General features: G+C 40.2%; 1 protein-coding gene across 5 annotated transcripts in view; it reads right to left on the reverse strand.

The window, feature by feature from the left end:
* Positions 1-620: 620 nt before the first annotated feature.
* The window catches only part of LOC121595785 (cyclin-dependent kinase 5 activator 1), a 66273-nt gene continuing 47594 nt past the window's right edge, over positions 621-19299 (reverse strand). For all 5 annotated transcript variants that reach the window (XM_041920005.1, XM_041920004.1, XM_041920003.1 and 2 more), the window contains exons 4-5: positions 9588-9793; positions 621-6844 (exon numbers count right to left, since the gene is read on the reverse strand). In XM_041920005.1, the coding sequence (XP_041775939.1) occupies positions 6694-6844; positions 9588-9793 (357 nt within the window). In that variant the 3' untranslated portion in view covers positions 621-6693. The remainder of the gene's footprint in view (positions 6845-9587; positions 9794-19299) is intronic.

Here is a 19299-nt window from a genome sequence, read left to right on the forward strand (position 1 = left end):
ATCTGGGAACACTACAACAGCGCAGTGCTAAAGACGCTTGTAAGGTTTTCTTTTGACAGTTGCAATTTCAAATTTCAAATTAAAAGCGAAATTTTTCAATGACATATTTCAAAGGCATTTAATTACAGCTAAATGCACTGCTGATCGCCTTCAATTCGCCGGCGATTACAAGGCGATTAGAAGGCATTTAACGGAAATTTGCGGGTAGGGTTTGACCTCGTTCCTACACAGACCTTGCATGGTCCTATAGGAATCTAAAAATCCTCCTGAGCATCTTCCTCTCGATGGCGGTAAAGAGGGTTCGATCATCCCAAGCCCTGCAGCTACCTTCACTTTCATTAATACCTTCCACAGCTCCCAGTAGGATAATTTCTTTCATCTGCACAATCCCCATTTACCAAAACCCTCGTTCTGTTCAGTTTTTATTGGATTTTTTTAGTTTGTTTTATTTTGTCTACTTAAAAAATTATACTTTTACAATAATAGTTGCTCGAATGTTGCCTTTTAATGCCGCACGCCACACAACCGCGCCCGCATCGCGCACATGTAATCTCATAGATTCATCCATTGATCGAGTGTGTTTCTTGTTTTGCTTTCAACTTTACTGCCTTCTTTACTTCTGTTTTTTCTCTGCGCTATTGTGGTGTGCTGGCATAATTGTTGTCATTTTACAATGTGTCCTTTGTGGTTGTAATGTTGTTTGTTTTTGTTTTGTTTTGTTTCGTTCGTTCGGCACTGTCTCATTCTTTTTTCATTGCTTTTTTTTTCAACATTCTTCAATTATTTTATAGTATTGTTAGAATGGTGAAAAGTGTTTTCCGTTTACGTTTGTTAGTGTTTCTTTAGTGCTCTTCTCGTAACCTTTTTTTTTGTTTAAATAGAATTTCATTACACTTTGGTCGACTTCTGGTTCGAGTTTGCTCGAGCTACGTACGGGCGACGGTATTTTGCAACTCGTTTTTCGACCTATTAAAACCACAGGGATTGTTGAACAGGGAAGGTAAAGGGTAAATAAAGGAATGGTACCCATGCCCCAACAACCAACCACTCTCTAAGTTGGGATCGACATTCATTAAAACAGTACTTTGGCCAATCCAATCTATACAACCGCGGAGCACGGCGCGACCGCACCGTGGTAAGTATGATGCAAGTTTGCTTGAAAGTGTTGTTTTCGCTTGCTCATAAACAATGACTTTTGGTCGACAAAAACTTCATGAACGCTTCGCTCATCGCTTTTTAGTTTTTTTTCCGTTTGAAAGTTTAAATTGCTCAACAATTATTCAAACAAAAGGGTGACATGCGCGGCAACCGGTTTACTCTAACGCCCTCTGCACTTAACTAACGCGTGATCTCCAGAGGTGATCTCAGCAGCAACGGTTAGGTCTCTCCAGTAAAGAGACTTTCGTATTTTGTTGTCGCTCTTGGTAGGATGACTAATCGACTTAACCAGTTTAACCCGACTTAACCAAGAGAACCGTCACCGACTTTCCATCTACAAGTTCCGAGACGTTTTGTGAAAGTTTTACAACGATAAAATCATACAGAGCTTAGTATTTGTTAGTACGGGGTTTCTGCTTTCTGCTGCAAAAGTTACCATTTCACTATATCCTACAGTTTGAAACTCTCTTTCATTTCCTGTGTGTTTCTTTCTGGTTCTGACCTTTTTTTGTTTGTTTGTTTTCCACTATTTTTTGCGTGGTGACACTTTAAGTTTTTTTTTTTCGATTCCGAATCGGTTTGCCGTTTTCATTCGTTTTGTCTAATTTAACGCACTTTCCCTCTTTACGATGGAGTCGGCCCACTTTTACTACCGGCGATGCTTAGTGTCGTTCAGTTTGCTTCTTTTTCTTGTAAGTTTCGATGCAACTTCTTGCTACTTTTCTTCTTTTTTTATCTTCGTTACTCCTCCGCTCTCGCACTTTACTAAAGGGTTATCAAGTTTTTAATTCAACATTCAACATTATATCCATAGTAGTGTTTTCTTTTCCAGTGTGTTTTATTCGTATTGTTTTTTGTTTTATTATTTTCTTTTTTGTGTTTGTGTGTTTCTCTGTTTTTTCTCTTCTTCTGTTTTTTTTTTATCTTTTATTACATGTCTTCTCTATTTTTCTGTTCAGTTTTGCAATTTTATGTTAATCTACTCATTATAATCAACCAGTTTTGTGTTTCTTCTTTCTCCCGTTCCTTTTTCTATGATTTATCCCATCTACAGTAGAGGGTCCCACTACCAAATTTAGTGTTTTTTTCGTAGGTTTCTAGCTCCGTTTTCTACTCCTTTTCTCCCTCCATAGGTCGTAATACTTTCAACAGTGCCCCGTCGTTGGGGAAACCATTAAAAAAACGGGAGGTTTGGGGTGGAAATCTTTATATTTTATTCATTTCATCTATAGGTGTTACAAATGTGGAAGAAGAATTCTTTTTCGAATTGTTATTACACAACTCGTCACTCGCAAACATCTTTTGGATTTATGGTTTTCCTACTCACACACACGCACACACCCTTACTGCTTACTAATTGCACATCATCCGGCCACACCTACTAACTTCCAAATTACGTTCGCACGCTCAAAGATCTTACCCTATCTTACCACCCATCATCATACCCATCATCGCTTTACTCTTGTGGTTGGACATTTGGTTTGGAACGGAATGGAATGAGATATGCATGAAACTAAGCGTTGACATTTGTGGGTCGAGGGTTGAGATTATTAGGGCGAGATTCACTCATCTAGAAAACGAAAAAGACATTCTCACTGCGCCAACCCGAGTTTGGGGCTGCTTGGCTTTAAAGTAGTTCTTACTGGCTGGACAACGAATAACACTTAATATGCTTAGAGTTACGTGTTCTTGAGTAGAGAAACTTACTGTCCCTGTCACTGTACACTTACAGGGTTTTCCCGGGGTTCTCATAGTTGTGGGACAATTCATTGACTCTTTCTTATGGGAAGTGTACTTTTTATGATGGAAATTGGACTCTATTGCACGCTTGGTGGACAACTATAATAGGAATTTCCAAGGAGTCTGTCCAAAAAGGGTGCCATAGAGTCCAATTCCCATCATATGAAGTTCACTTCCCTTAAAAAATGGTCACTAATGTGTCCCACAACTATGAGAACTCCTGGCAAATCCTGTATGTAAATTAGGCGATCGACTGGGCACATCGATCAATCTTAAGAATTAGCAAAGAAAGGAATGGAAACGACTTCTGGATGGATGGAATGCGGTGGACCACCACGTGTGGGATCCCGTTATTTTAGCCAGTTGCAGTCCAGTTTTACCTCCCACACACATACTGTTCAGCGTTCTTTTACTCTTTTTTTGTAGCATTTTCTTCTATTTACAACATTGCACTCAAAATAAGGAACAAATTTTTAATTGAAAGATCATATTCCTTCCTTCCTTAAATGTAGCAATTAAATTTTAATGATATAGTGGAACGTAAATCGTTACTGCGGATGCTTTAATAAATATAAGCTTCTTCCCCCGTGTGAGTACTGCGTAAGAGACGGCATTGAATTTGTTGGTAAAGCGGTTGTGTTTTAGGTCGTAAATCAAACCCATACCTTTGCATTTAAATACTAGCTTAGTAGGTAAATTAATATCATCAATAACCACCATTCCTTCGTGTGAGCATTTGGTGAAAGTATACAAATGAAAGGAGTAGAAAATCACATTACTTAAACACATTCCTGATATGTGAAAATTAATTCTAGACGGAATGCATTAAACGGAAGCATCATTTTGGTAGGAAAACATAAAAAATTGCACGGCATGCTTATGAAAAAATAAATAAATGTGTATAACATAAAATAACATAATGTAACAGTAACACAATGTAACACAATGTAAAACATAGCGTTATACAGTGCGCAACACAATTATAGTAAGGTATGGTTTGCTTTGGTTCATGTTGATAAACATTGAATTGAAATTGATAAAAATAAATGATTTAGTAGTGAATTTTTACATCATCAAAACAGTATCAAAATCTTTTTCAACTAGGAAATGATTTACAAAAAAAATCTGACTACAAGGTTGTGCAGTTACCACACAAGACTTTTTTCCAAAAATAAGTGCTTAATTGTAAGCAGTTTCTTCGAAGATGACATAAAATAAATGTATTGTAAAAGGCATTTTAAAACGTTCTATGGTACGAATTTTAAAATTTCGCTTTTTAATTTCAGCTTTTTTGCATCGATTTAATCCGTGTTGTAAACTGCTAAATATTCAACTGAATACTCAACTGATTCAACTGATCTTTAAACATGTTTAAATGATATGCAGAGATCGTAAGAAATTACCAATTTTTCTTGAATTACGAACATTACGGTTTGTAAATGTTCATTTTTGATGTTGAAATCTTTGTTCTTACTAAACATAAAATAGCCCCACTAAATAGGAATGAGCTTTTGTATGATTCGAAAATCTTCATCAAACATGTTTTTTTATCGTTTTTTTCATGTTATAACATTGTCCATATACAAACACAAACCAAACAAGCCGTGATATAATTGTGTTACGCACTGTAGATGACTGTATTGTACCGCACATGGGGTGGGCCCCAACACTGTCGACACTATCCGTTGACTAGAGAGACGTTTAGAGATCAGTAGCCTTTGCTTTTTTTTCAGCAACCACAGACATACCGCACAGACCGGTCCTGTTTGCGTTTGAGTAAATACTAAAACCACACCACACTATCACACTACAGGCATCCGCTACGGGTTTCCGCTCCACTTATCCACGCCCTTCTTAGCTAACCTAACCGCTAACCGTGACAGTAACGCAAAGAGAGAAGAAACCCCAATAACATTCACTGCATGAACTTTACAATATACAAAAAGGTTGGAACCCGCGAAAGGGATCGATAAAAGGATCAAACGAACATCCCTTGTCCCACTCATCGTCCGGTTAATATCCGATGGTCGGTGTACCGCGGTGCAGGATGTATCCTACCCTCGTTCGGTTTCTATATCCGGTTTTGCTTTTGTATGGAGTTTGAAACAAACAAACAAAAAAACAAATGGAATGTTTTGCCCCTTTTTTGTGGCCCTGGGTGGGCCTGGGATTCCTGCCCCAAAGATGACAAACAAGGTCCACAAATCGCACAGAGCACTAATTCCATTCCAAGTTTGAGTTTATCTTCTCTCTGTGACCGGATTGAATCCTTCTTTACCCTTGTAACCGTGCTTTTAACCACTTTACTAGCTTGTTTCATTTTGGTTGTTTCTACTTTCATTCACAACTCACATCACACACAGACACGTTCCTACTATTTAACTTGTTCGTTTTTTCTTCTTTTGTCTTCTTTTTTTCGAATTTGTACAACATTTTAACGATTTCACGCCACCTTTTATGCTTTCTTTTGCCGTTTGTTCTGTTTTCTTCATTCTTCTACATTCTTTCCATTGCGTCGGACTGGTGTAGGGCAGTGTTTTTATCTCGTAGGTTTCCTTTGTTTTCTTTTTCTTATGCTTCTTTTTGTCTCTAGTGTACGGTATATTTGGTATATCTTTTGTCGTTTGTTTTTTTTTATACTTTTCTTGTTGGGGTTATTTGCTGCGGTTTGCTGCTGTCCTTTTCTTTCACTCACACACCGGGCCTTATTTTACCCCATTTACTGTGTGCTCGTGAGCGAGTGTCTGTGTGTGGTTGCACTAGTTTAATGCCGCTTTTATAGAATTAAATCACATTACTTTCTCGTGTCACGTGCGTCATGATTTTGCATTGTTTTGTTTTGTTTTACTTTCTCGGTCGAGCTTGGTACGTATGTTGTTGTTTTGTATGGAACTTAAATACGCTTTATTTCTTCCTTTCTCTTCACAGAAGTGACTGTCTGCTGCCAGTTCAAACTATTGCAAAAGTACTCCCATATGTTTTCGTTACCACTGCCATCGTTAGTGCCTGTCCACCGTTCCGGACAGTCGACGAGGAAAAGGATCAAATCTTACTTCTCTGCCCTCTAAAGAACTGAGATTCGAACGTTGCTTTTGACTAGATCTCTGTAGTACGATCGAAAGTAACAGACAAACTCCCCTTACTAAATGAGGGGGAAAGAGTCCCTTCGTTTCGACCTTGCCTTGCTTTCATACCTCCTTGAAGTAGTTGAACGAGATGGCACTATACTGAGTATTGGTTGCTTTAGGTTGGTTTTGCTTTCTGTAGAGTTCAAACCCTTTCGATGAGATCTAAAGTTGAGGCAAATTGCAGAGTGCAGATATTCTTTTCTTCGACAAAGGTCACCCGCCCTACTCTCCTATGCGCCGCCCCACTCGGGCATGCTCTCGCCCAATTGCTATCCAGCGCAATCGCACAAGACGGGGCACGGGGTGAGGACGCACCAATAAAAAAACAATGAATGGAAAAGGAATGCTACATTCCCAACGAGCTATTAAATGTTTCTCCGTTTTTTTTTTGTTTCACTTTCACCGTTTGCGATTCCTCCTTTTTCTGGCGTATGATGAGATGATAATCTCTGCTAGCTGCTAGGCGTCAACTCCCTGCCCGGGAAGACGCCACCAAGATGGACCAAGATGGTTGAGAGGGGGGGGGGGAGGGGGATGGTCCCCGCATTTACGGTGCGCATCAGACGACGCTGGTCAGCTCCTGCAGGGTGCTGGTCGCGTGCTGGTACTTCTGCTGCTGGCCGGCAATCGAGAGCCGGACGACGACCTCGCGCGGATGCCGGGAGCGTCAAGCCGCACCGCACGGCAGGTTGCCGCCGGCGTTCGCGTTCGTGCTCATGCCGCACGCCTTCAGCTCGGTAAAGATTTCGGTGAAGAAGCCCGGCTCGGCGTTGATGCGCAGCATGTTCGAGGAAAGGCGGTTCACGATCAGCAAGCATCTGGAAGCGGAACGAGAGAGAGAGAGAGAGATAAAGGTTAGTGAAATGTAGAGCGTTATGGGCGTTAAGCTTTTCAGGCTATTTCTTTGTTTATTTGAGAGCATTCTGGAGGTACTAAAAATGGCCCGAGCGTACGTTAATCTTTGCTCATAACTCAATTTATGAAATTTCCCCCTTCAGGAAACGCTTGCTCTTTTGGTTCATTGAGCTGAAATACCCATTGGCACTGGGCAATAATTAAAACCAGACCAAAACACATCCGCCGAGGCGGACATTCATTACATCCGTGCCAGTCGCGGCCCCTTTTCACTGTCTGTGAGGGGAGAAAAAAGACCCCCCCCCAGTGGCACGCAACTTGCCGAGATGTCAGGCAATGAATCAATCCTTACGGTCGTGCGGCGATGCATCCGTGCGTGTGTGCAGGATGATGGAATGCTTTCGATTGTTTTGGGCACGACGGTTCGGTCGAAATAAATCCATCAGGATTTCCCTCCTTTCCGTCTCCTTCTCACTGGACATGCTTTATTGCATTGCAATTTGTACCAGTCTTGCGTGGTGCGTGTTGTAAATGGTTGGAACTAAATGCAATTGCCCGTGAGCCGTTTAGAGGATGCCCAGACATAAAGGATAATTCAATACGTTGATGTTGAGGTTGCGTGCATTTATATCAAACTGTTATGTCCATGTTGAATGTTTTGAATAAATATTCCAACTACTGCGAAAGTTTGATAGCAATTTTTAAGGCAGAGAATGTGTAACATAACAGAACAGAGGTTATGGCAAAACGAGACGCTAGGATGCGGTATTTGAGTATATTTTAAGCTTTGTTAAATCCAACTTGTTGAAGAGGACTATACAATACTAAATTCAATATCTCCTTAGATAGCAAGTGACATTGTTATCAATGTCAAGCAGCAACTCAATGCATCTTTTTCAATTCTTTGAAATTAAGTTTAGGTTCCCATATCAGCACCTTGAACGGGTTCGAACCAGTGCTGCAAAATGTCATGAGCATCACAAAATATTCACCAACGAAAATAATGAACATATCAGGGGTAGCTGATGCTCCTTGCTGATACTCAATGAAAGTGCATCATGACATGCCGAACGCAACATGCGAATGCTTGAGTCTAACGCGATAACGTCTAACTGACAAGCTGTAGAGCTTAATGTCGTCGCAAGCATAATCATGAAATTTTCTGTCTGTGAACAGTGCTGCCAAATGCCACTGAGAGTCACCAACACTCATGACTGAAACGAAGCTCAAATCAGCTCACGTACACAACTGAGATGATCAGATGACATTTTGTTTAGCACCCAACTCTTGGTCACTCACTTGGTGATAATCTTACGGTGATAATCACGACAATCTTGGAATATATTTGGCTGACCACAAGTAACAAAATGAGCATTCTTTCTCGTTCGGTCTGCTTTGATTGCTTTGTCGGGTCAAACAGAGCGAGCAAGCATGCTCATGTTGTTTCTTGGAACCACTCGCACCCATGCACCCATGACTATCAGAAAGATCACCGGTGCACCCATGACTATCAGAATGATCACCGACTGAAGATGTCGCAACCAAGTGACTGACCAACAGTTGCTTACAAAAAAAGCCACCAAGCATGTGATGCCAATGAACCATGAACAACTGTTCGAGTCTCACCTCTGATCACAGTAGAGCTCGTGACGCAGACATGAATTTTGTTTCAGTCGGAGTTTGTCATGACTATGTCAGTGACATTTTGCAAATCTGATCACAGTAAAAAAGTCATGACAATGTAACTGACCAATCGATGGTTGCTCAAATTTCACGTGAGCACACCAATCGTTTTGAGTGTTACCTCTGATTATCACAATTGACATGACACTGACGCTGACATGGATTTTGTTTCGGTCAGAATTTTTTCTATGACATTGACAGTGTCATTTTGCAGCACTGATTTGAACTATGTCCGGTATTTGCCGAAAACACAATGCCTGGACTTTTAAGAATGCATGCCTCGTATACCTAGTTGTTTCATTTTCTATACACATGAGGGGCCTTTAAATGTGTGGCAGATTGACTCCTTACATGTTGCTGGTAAGGATGTAGAATGTAACTTCATGATTGACTTATATTCTTCGAAAAAAAAAACGCTTCATGTGACACTTGCTGCCTTTGGCATGCAAAATAATGAATCATATAAATCATTTTACATCTCTGGAATCAGCATAGAAAATCTGCTCCATCACTGTTGCTTTAATTAATTGCTCCCTTTGTGTATCCCTTTCCGTTCCAATTTTTCTCGGCAATTCAAATCCATGGCCTAGCAATTTGCCAATAAATAACTCGCGTCGCCTACCGGAGACGGCGCATTAGCATGGCGACATAAATATCAAGATGCCCATTATTCCATCCTCACTGTAGGGAAAATCATTTTGTTTCCATCTTCCACCCGGATGCTGGGTCTGGTGCGCTTCCACCACCAAAACGCTAGTCTTTTTTTTCTTTTTGGCAATGAAAACGACTCCGTGTGAATTATGTGTTTTTGTTACACAGTTTGCGCCCTATTTACACCAGAAAAAAACAGAAGCTTAAAGCTTTTCCAATGATTAATAGCTGTGCGGGAAGTTGCCGCGAGAATGCCTGCTCGATTAGCCGTGTTTGTTTACCGCCATCACCACCACCACCACCACCATCGCCCCAATAGACAGCAGCTTTCTTATTCCGTTAAAGCCAAACGATGGTTTGTTTGCCACTTACCTGTCCCAGAACTTGTCCTTCGAGTCTTCCACCAGGAACGGTTTCAGCGGGTAGCTAATTTCATTGCCCATGTACGAGTAGGACAGGTAGAGGCAGGTTAGGACGGCGGCTTGCAGTTCCGCTTCCTTCGTTTCCTCGCCGTCGACCAGCTCGCGGACGAGCATGTAGACGAACACCACGTTCGCCGGGTTGATGAAGGCAACGTCCTGTGTTGAGGAGGGAGATAAATTAAAATCAGCATGAGTTGGTTTCGAGGTGGATGCATTATAAATATTGTTATAAATATTGTTGTAATTCTATGACGAATTCATTGTTTTCGAAATGCCAAAAATAACTAGAATAGATAGAATTTAAACACCAAGAGTAATATGCTTTTAACTCGTTTTATAACACATGGTGTTAACCATTTCATCTCTTTTGAATCCCTTTGTTGTGCTCCCCAGCGCTAATGGGTTAATGTACAATTAGCAATAGAAAGCCTGACAAATCTACAATCAAGTGTATGTCAAATTTGAGCACAATTTTTGTAAAATGTCGTTCACTTCTAGGGAAAAGTCCCTATTAATCAGTTTACAGGATTCATTCTGGACTAAAAACCTCCTTAGGCTTTAGTCGCATTCCTTTCCTGAGCGGTTTGAGTTGCCGTGACATTGTTATTATGATTAATTCGACCCATTAATTGCAGGAATGCTGATGAGGAATTCAGGCAGATGAGGGATTGCCGTTATTAATTAGCAGTAACGGAATGCCCATTGCCATTTTACGCTATCACTTGTTTCGTTCTATCACTGTACCTATTTTCGTTATTTTAAACTGTTTTCAAACTCAATTGCTGCAATTTATGACAAACTATGGCAGATTTAATCTATACCAATAATTAAATAAACAAAAATAATATTTAATAATCAAAAGTCTTTTATCTTTAATAATCGTAATAATCAATAAATAGTAAATTCTGGGGCCCTTTCCGTTGTAAGTTCGTAAGCTGAAATTTCAGCCTGTCAGCTGTTTGCATTGTATAGCAGTTTTCAAGCAGCTATCTAAGTGAGTATAATATACAGGTGGGCTTATCCCAAGGTGTATGAATTTAGAAGGTTGATTTTTATCACTTCTGCTTTTGAATGAAAATTTTAAGAGTGTTTTGAGTATTTGTCAAGCCTCCAGAATGCTTGTTGGAGCAAAAGTTTTCACCCATTCTGTTAAAAAGAGATGTTCAAAATTGGTTATAAAAAAATGCTATGAGACCACCTGGACTACATACACTTTGATTCCAGATTTCACCACCTAATCTCTTTAATGCACCTTGGGATAAATGTAAACAACACCGTGTTTTCGAGCAGGTACTCGAATCTAATTCTAGCTTTGAGGCTAGAATAATCTAGACTGAAAATTGCAGGCTAGTTTTTTTGTGTGGTTTTGCATGGAGTGTTTACATGATTGCAGCCTCCAACTGTCAAACTCCATACAAAAAAACTAACTAGAATCGTGAAGGGCCCCATAGTCTTTAAGTGTGATTACAATGTCGAGCTACAGGGCTTTCCACGATTCGTCGCACGATTTATTGTATTTTACCCAGATAAATATGTTTTCTACATTTTGAATGAGATGATATCAGTAAATCGTTGAAACGATCCAAAAATAGATTGAAATCGGTGAAAAAAGACGTGAAAATAACCAAAAAAAACAGCCAAAAACTCATGTAAAATTCTATTAGTTGAGGCCGTACATACTACGGCAATGTTTAGTGCTGTGGATAGAGTGGAACATATAACTGTACAAGTGTGATATGGAAGACATTATTGCTATTTATCTGCTGCTTGGGATGGCCGACCTACATGGCCAAAATTACATGGTCAAAAAGACTCAAAAATACTTTTACTGTCAATTATAATCATAAAGTTTAATTCAGGATATCTTTACATTACAAAGGACTTATTTGCAACCCTTGTTAGAAGAGATCGTTTACTTAAAGAACTCATAAAATTGATCTAACGAAAAACCATAAAACCGTTGCATGAGAATTTTGAATTTGGGCCGTTGGATTAAAGCATCTTATGATTAAATTTATCAAAAAGTATAGATAAAAAATGTAATAAATAAAAGAATAAACTATTCCTCCACACAAGCCCATATGAATTTAATTTACAAAATCAATTTGAATGGGTGTGTATGTCAACGAGTGTGTGCGTGGGTCAACGAGGGTAAGGGCGTGTGGGGAAGACAGTATCGTAACCTCAAAACCTCATAACATGCAACCTGCATTAGACTGGATGCTGCTCCTGCTGCTCCTGACAGCCATCGTGCAGCAGTGATTCGTGCTTATCAAAAGCGATAACCCTACGGCCCAAGTAAACGTTACTGTTAGTGTGTTTGTATGTGTGTATTTGTGTGCATCCGTGACAGGACATGCAAATGTGGAATCTCCATTTATCCGGCAACCGTCCCCATCATAGCTGCGCCAGCAGCGCTCGTTAGCTGTCCCACTGTAATATCAGCAGCACATGCGATCCATCGTTCTCTGGTTGGTTGGGGAATGGTTGTGGGTACCCACACAACAAAAAAAAAGAAGTGCAGCAATAGTAGAGAAAAAAAGCGGATTTAGATTGCAAATGTTGTCCCACTGCCCACTATCCGTTCTGCTGGCTGCCACTCGCTTGCGCGCGGTTTCGCTAGATATCGAAACTGTTATATCCGGTGTGCCTGTGTTCGCGATAGTGCGATGTAATTTATTCATGCGAGAACGGATTCAGGTCGCCGACGTACGACGATTGGGGCGTGTGTTTTTTTTGGTTTTGCTTTTCCTTTGTTTTATTTGGTTTCCCCTTTTTACACATTCAACTGCAGCACGCAAGAGCGTTGATTTTTCAAACACATACGGGTGGTGCGCTTCTAACTGTGTCCCCCTGGGGTGGAACTGGGCAGCTTTCATCCTGACGGCGGTGCGATAAGCGCAAATTCATTCAACTTCGTGCGTCAGGAGCGGGTAAATACATGTGTGTGCGTATGAGACCCATCGCGACAAGAACACATCTGGCAAAGGATGGTGGATGGCTTTTCGGGCGAATCAAGCGCTCGGTTTGGGTGAATTATTTAACCAACGGGGCAGGTTGTCAAAAGCAACGTCACCATCCAAACGCGACCGCATATGCGCCCGGAGGTGCAGGTGTACCGCAGATGCAACGCGTGTGTATGGGTATGGTGGATATAAACACATCACCGTGTGCGACTTGTGCGTCTTAAGCTGGGAGTAGTCAGCAAAGGAGTATGTCAAAAATAGAGAAGAAAAAAGGAATCGAAATGCTATTAAGATGGTGTACCGTGAGTCGTTGACGGAAGTGGAAGTAAATTAAATGTCATACGCATTTGCATGAGCGCCACGAGAGGTGAATGATCGAAAGTGTGTATTGGACTGGAACATAAGGCAATTAGATTAAACTGCGCCGTTTTATATTTGGTTGGACACTTTTTAGGGAACCATTGCACTCGTTAAGGAACGCAAAAATATTAAATTAAATCAATAAATTTGATGTACACTTGTGCTTTCTCTTGAACTTTCAAAGCATACTGCGTAATAGTAATTATGCTAATTTTACCCTCAGCTTAGCCATGCATAGCAGCAGTTACATTTGGTACAAATATTATCTGGATCTTCTACCCAATTATTCACTAGTCCTTGTTTGACATTGTAGATGGTCTGAAACAGTGCCATTTATATCCATTTTATCGACGAATTGTTAGTCAGCCATGATCTACATCCAAAAAGGAGGTCTGAAAAGGAACGTTGAAACCTTCTTATTAAAGGGGGAATGTCTTCGAGAAGGACTAATCGTTAGCTATTTACGGCAAGAAGTCGTGCTTAGCATCTAAGTCTAATGTGACTAATTTGTTGAATTCGATTGTTAAGAGCTTTAAACCGAGGTCAATTCATCTCGTCCCTGGAATGATGCTTAAGTGATTTGCATCTAATTAAAACTTCTAATATGCTTCCCATGAACTGAAAGCGGAAATTGAAAGCAAACCCTTGCACTCGTAATCTAAGGTAAATAATAAAGTCAGCAAAAAAGAAAAGACTGAATATAAAAGCAAAAAGACAACAAATAGGACAAGAAAAAAGAAAGAAAAATGTAACAAAATTTAAAGGAAGGAAAAAAAAAAACGAGAAAACGAAAATTATGGCAATGAAAATGAATTAAAAAAACGAGAAAAGGTATTAAAATAAAATTAATAAATTAGTTGAGAACGAAAAAACTAAATCATTAATTTCCAATTGGATATACCAAGAGGAAAGCGCTGAAGAAGCTTGTCCACATTTCAATAACACATTCAAAATTATTAGTTTCCAATTGGATATGCCAACAGGAAAGCGCTCAAGAAGCTTGCCCACATTTCAAAAACGACTGGTTTAAAAGATGAAAGCAAATGGTACAGTTGAAGTAATCATGTAAAGGCACCATTACTAGTCGCCATCGCCGCTTTGTAGCACTAATCTCCCAGTCTGCTTACTATTACGACCAGCAGATAATCAGTCAATTTGATGAGAAGAAAGATTATAACCGTCCAGCTTAAGCACAGTCAGATCAGGATAAAAAAGTTCGCAAAATTTCATTCATTAAGCTCACTTCGAATGCTTCAAAGCGAAATCGCAAATATTGCTTTATCGATTTAGAGCGCTTGGGAAGCCACACAAACCCAAATCTCAATCGCAAAACCAAGCGATAAAGCGATAAAGTGGATGCGATATCATCTACTGATCAATATTGATTTTATGGCCGATAACTCTCCCAACTTCATGGAGCAAACCGTGCCAAGCGATTCGTCGACCAACATCGGCGGGAGCTTAAACGTAAATCTCTGCCATGCTGGTCTTAAGAAGTCGGCAGTGGTACATCCAGCAGCGGCGTAGTGATTGAGGGAAGCCTGATAATAATCGAACGATTTATAGCGTGCTGTAATCGGAATTAGAGAAAAGAGTTTCCTCTGCCGGCGTTCGGTACAAAGATGAGGAAAAGTAATTAAAAAGGAGAAAATAAAATACAACCAAACAAGAGTACAAACTACTTTTACGGCTTTTTTTGACAATAATAGCAAACGCTCTGCATAAGAAGCGTGGCTTGGATTAATAGCGAAACTTCCTTCCGTAATCAATTGTATCGTTTTAGCTAGCCACAGCTTTTCCGTCGATCTTTTTGTCGATCGTGTCCAATCCTTTGTAGGGCAAAATTCGACCATTATAATATACCTTTCGCTGTTGCTACCGGCGCTAATATCATGGGCATGGGTTTATTTATCATCCTAAAAACGCGCCAAACCAAAATAGCATCAACCTGACCTCTTCTAAAGCATTCTGTTCGGTTTCCTCTTGCCAGGACCTGGACCGCGTTGTTTGGCTCAGGGCCAATGGAAATGCATTAATCACGTGGGGGGTGGACCCCCGGTGGCGTAACATTAAATCAACTCTCACCTGCGGGAAAACACCCGGACCAAAAACATGTAACAAAAAAAAAGTAGCTTGTAGGCAAGAAAAAAAAGTAGGCAAGAAAACAAGATAACAACACTCACACAAACCTTCCCACTGAAACCACATGAAAACTATTTTTCTTCCGCTTTCTGTCGAGATAAATCAACAGCCCTTCCTACTGGGTGGGGAGGGCGAAAAGGGCCACTACACATGCCATTACCGAACCGAAGCTTTCGACGTGGACACCGATATTGGCCAAGTGGTGATGAGGGAGCACACCCGCGCACTGTACACACACACACTGATGGAAAAAGTTTCCTCCATTACAACCGGGTGGCCTTTTGTTTGGCAGGGGAGAAATTCAGGAAATCGACACACACACCCACACACAGAGCACTTTCCTGGGAGATGGGACTTTATTTATGCTCGTGGGAGCTTGGGCAAAACTAATTTCCAACAGATCAACGGCAAAAGTACTGCAGAAAAAAAGTGATGCTGCATTGTTTAACTCGTGAAAGGTTATTTGTGGGGTACAAATGGGTATACAAAAAAAAACGTGAGGAAATATATTTCCATCCATCTGGTCTGGTTTTATATTGAATGTATTTCGGTGTGTTGAGCTCGACAATATGGCACAGAAAAATGGGTTGATGGAAGAGAAATGTTAAGTGATGGATCTTTTTACAACCAAAAATAGGAAATCCTTGTTGATAGACATTGATGAAGGTTAAGGGTGGATTGGAGGGAGAGAAAAAATCTTTTACAAAACACCCTCGGCTAGCTGCAAAGCATGCCATGCGTTTTATACCTTGTCACCACCGTAAAAGTTTCCCCCCCGGGCGAAAGCTCCCAAAAAGCACCCGCAAAAAGCGTGTTCGCAAAATATGCAAAATACGCGCTCGCCCTGGTGTGAAATTTGAATTTTGGAACAGTGTGGAGATGGGTGAGAAAATGTATGAAAAATAAAAAAAAACACAATTGAAGCTCATTAAATTTTTACCAAGGATTTGGAGTTCCTCTCTCGCTTCAAAGGATGCATGCGACCAGAGGGAAAATTGGGGGGGCAAAATTACCCCATTTTGTTTAAATCGAACGACATTTTTGGGACTCTCTCTCCATGTTGTGTGTTGTCTGTAACAGTGTAGGATGCAAGAAAAAAAAATGGAACCAAAAAAGCCTTCCAGCGTTGATGGGCGCGATTGAGGGTAAAGTTTATGATTGCCATAAAAACTCTGTTCTCGGGGATTTTGTGTGTCCTTCCCAAAAAACCGGCTGCCGATAGCTTTAGAAAATTGGAACAAGACATGACAGGAGCAGCAAGGGAATGAGAGAGGGCGGGGACCATACCCGTGGAGATAAAATAGTAACGATCCCGTCCCGTCTTTTTCGATGATCTGCCGCCAACCGGCAGCGCGCGTGCAGTGATTTTCTGCGCTCACAAGCACCTGTTCATTTTTAGTGGTGTGTGTGTGTGTGTGACCCCTTTTTTTTGCTGCTAGTTGGAATCCCCGCCCAGTTGCCACCCTCAGGTGGGCGAATAAAATTTTCAGCAAAAAAGTCCTTGTAGTAGTATGCTTAGGTGTCAGGCTTTCGTCTGTCAACGTGTACGCGCGCGTTTGTGTGTGTTGTATCACGTGTATCGCGATTCCCTCGTGTGCTTTTTGGAAACAAGGAGGCCACCTTTGCTTTCTGACAGGTCAAGCAGCAACATTTAATTGGATGTTGCATGTGTCTTTGTGTGTGTGTTTTTCTCTAGCGATGGCCAGCATCAGTAGCAGCTGTTTGCAGCATTTAACCTAGATTCTCGAGCCTATGTTGATGGTGTGCGGTGGTGGAAAGTGTGTGTTTCGGGTCGGGTAAACATGAGGGGGGAGGAAAGACATGTAGATGAGTGGAGCAAGGACGTCGTCATGGTCATGGGATTGTGAGCTGTGTGTTCTAATAGCAAGGGGCTGCGACGGGCAGCTTTTGATACGTTTTGTGAATTAACCCTAGCTGGGTGGTCTTCAATGAGGTTTCTGCGAAGGGTGATTTGTAAATTAAATAATTAATGATCTATTAATGAAATTAATTTGATTTAAAAACCGGGCGGCCGGCAGAATAAGGTTCCAAAGGTGTTCATTTAAACAAAATGTGCACTACACTTGTAAACTATTTTAATGATTTTTTTAAACCGAAAAAGTAATATTAAGCTTTCTGAGTTTACAAAAAAAAATAATTGTGAATAAATCTCAGCTTTTAAAGGGAAAAGTATTTCAAGAAACATTTCCCATACCTTTTACACTCAAACATATTTTGAAGCATATTACTAAGCCATATAGTTTTCCCATGTCTTTTGAAGATGCTCAACAGTCTTTACAGTTGTTAAACCTTTAACTCGTTCTGAAGACGCTTACAAGACTGTCTGTTAAAACTAAAATTGGAGTTTTGATGGCTGGCTTTAATCAACCTGTAAACGTATTCTTAGGCACGTTTAAAGACTTGTTATTTGAGACTAAGCTATCAATATCAATTGATCTTATTAAATGCACATTAAGTCTTGGATGAAGGGAACTTGGAACAGACGATACGTGTTATTCCTGAAATACGCTATTAACGTATCAAAACGTGGATAGGCCAAGAATCTCTAACTTCTGCGTGAGTTGTGTTTTACGGGTTTGCACCATAACATATTTATTTTTCGTTTCCTGTTGCTTGCAGTGGGTTGATTTATCCCCTTGTAAAGATTATTAGATATCTGTCTTATTCTAATAATCTACGCAAGGGATAAAACTGAGAAAGCCGCGATTTTTTAGCTATGCGTATCTCTGACACTGCCCGTGCGCGGAGAGTCTTAAAACTTGTTAGTCTGCACAAGCGCTTCCTAAAGCTATATGCTGTTTACATCTATCTTAGCCACACATATTGCAATATTGCACAAAAATGCCAATTTTTAAAACGCTTTTCACGTCATGTTTATTATGACAAAGCTTTTGGTGCAAATTGTGGGCATTTTATTTTTATAAATAATGTATGTTTGACTAAAAAGATGCATATTTTTGACGTGCTTTGATTATTTTCAAATTATTATAATGTATTTCAACAGCGAAATTTAATTGGTATGGATTTCTGCTCGTACGCAGGCAATTTCCATAGAAAAAATATCAATACAAAATTAAAATTCGCAAATAACTCTCAATCCTTATTATGACTTCATATTCGATGCTTCATTGCCGTCTCAAGAATGTACCCACAGCAATACGCTGTTTTATTGAAAATTTATTTGCGCCTCACATCTTAAAGGTCTAGAAATGGTTTTAACTACTGGTCTTAACAGAGTTCTGTAGATGGCCCTTTTCAGTGTTCAGTGAGTTTTGTTATTGTCTTTTTAGATCATACACGACAGTCAAGTGAAAAAGGAAGACTTAATGTAATAACCGTAGCAATATCGTTAAAACTATGATAAGATTTAAAATGTTCGTTGGGGTGTGCTATTGCGATTAATTCCTTAATCATAAAACAACTCAGAAATGGTCTGTTAATGATTGAACCAATGATTTTCACTTTCCTTTTAAAGATCTGTTTCCGGCTACTGAACACCGGCTACCGGCTACAGGTTACAGCACTTTACGTTCTTAAAGTTTTGGAACGGTAATGGAGGGACTAGGTCAGGAAAAGAAATTAGTATTTGAACAGAATATCACCAAAGTAGCTTGTTAAGCCTCACCCGGAAAGCAACACATTGGACAAACATTCGTTTTGCGAAGCGCGTAACGTTTCAAAAGAGAAAGCTACCCGCCTAAACAGTTGGCTGCCAAATGTGCGCCAAACTCGTAAGTTTATCAGAATGAATAAAGCTCTCAGATCCGACAGCAAGTCAGTTCTGATCGAGCATAGGATCGTAAATCTTGTCCCTTCAACTCACTGCTGAGCAGTTATTGTCCCAACGCCCGTGGTAAGGCTTGACTGTAATATAGGAAAATTAATTAAAACAGGGAACATAAAACTTTGTATTGTTTGCGATCATATTAAAAATAATAAATAAGAACATATTTAAACGTTCATTTGTGATGTGTGAAATGTGGTATTGGTCAGCTCAGCTCAGGATTCACCACAGCCCATAGATTCATTGAAAGAACAGCATGCTTCTGGCAATTACCGTCTCCAGCCTCAACATTCCCTGAGGGAAAATATAATATGAGCTCGTGATATTATTGCCTCCGTTCTTGTACATCAAAATCATTCACCAACAGAGCCGCCTGCAGCAGCGGTCTA

The sequence above is a fragment of the Anopheles merus genome, chromosome 3R (assembly GCF_017562075.2).
Source record: "Anopheles merus strain MAF chromosome 3R, AmerM5.1, whole genome shotgun sequence".
Classification (NCBI taxonomy): Eukaryota; Metazoa; Arthropoda; class Insecta; order Diptera; family Culicidae; genus Anopheles; species Anopheles merus.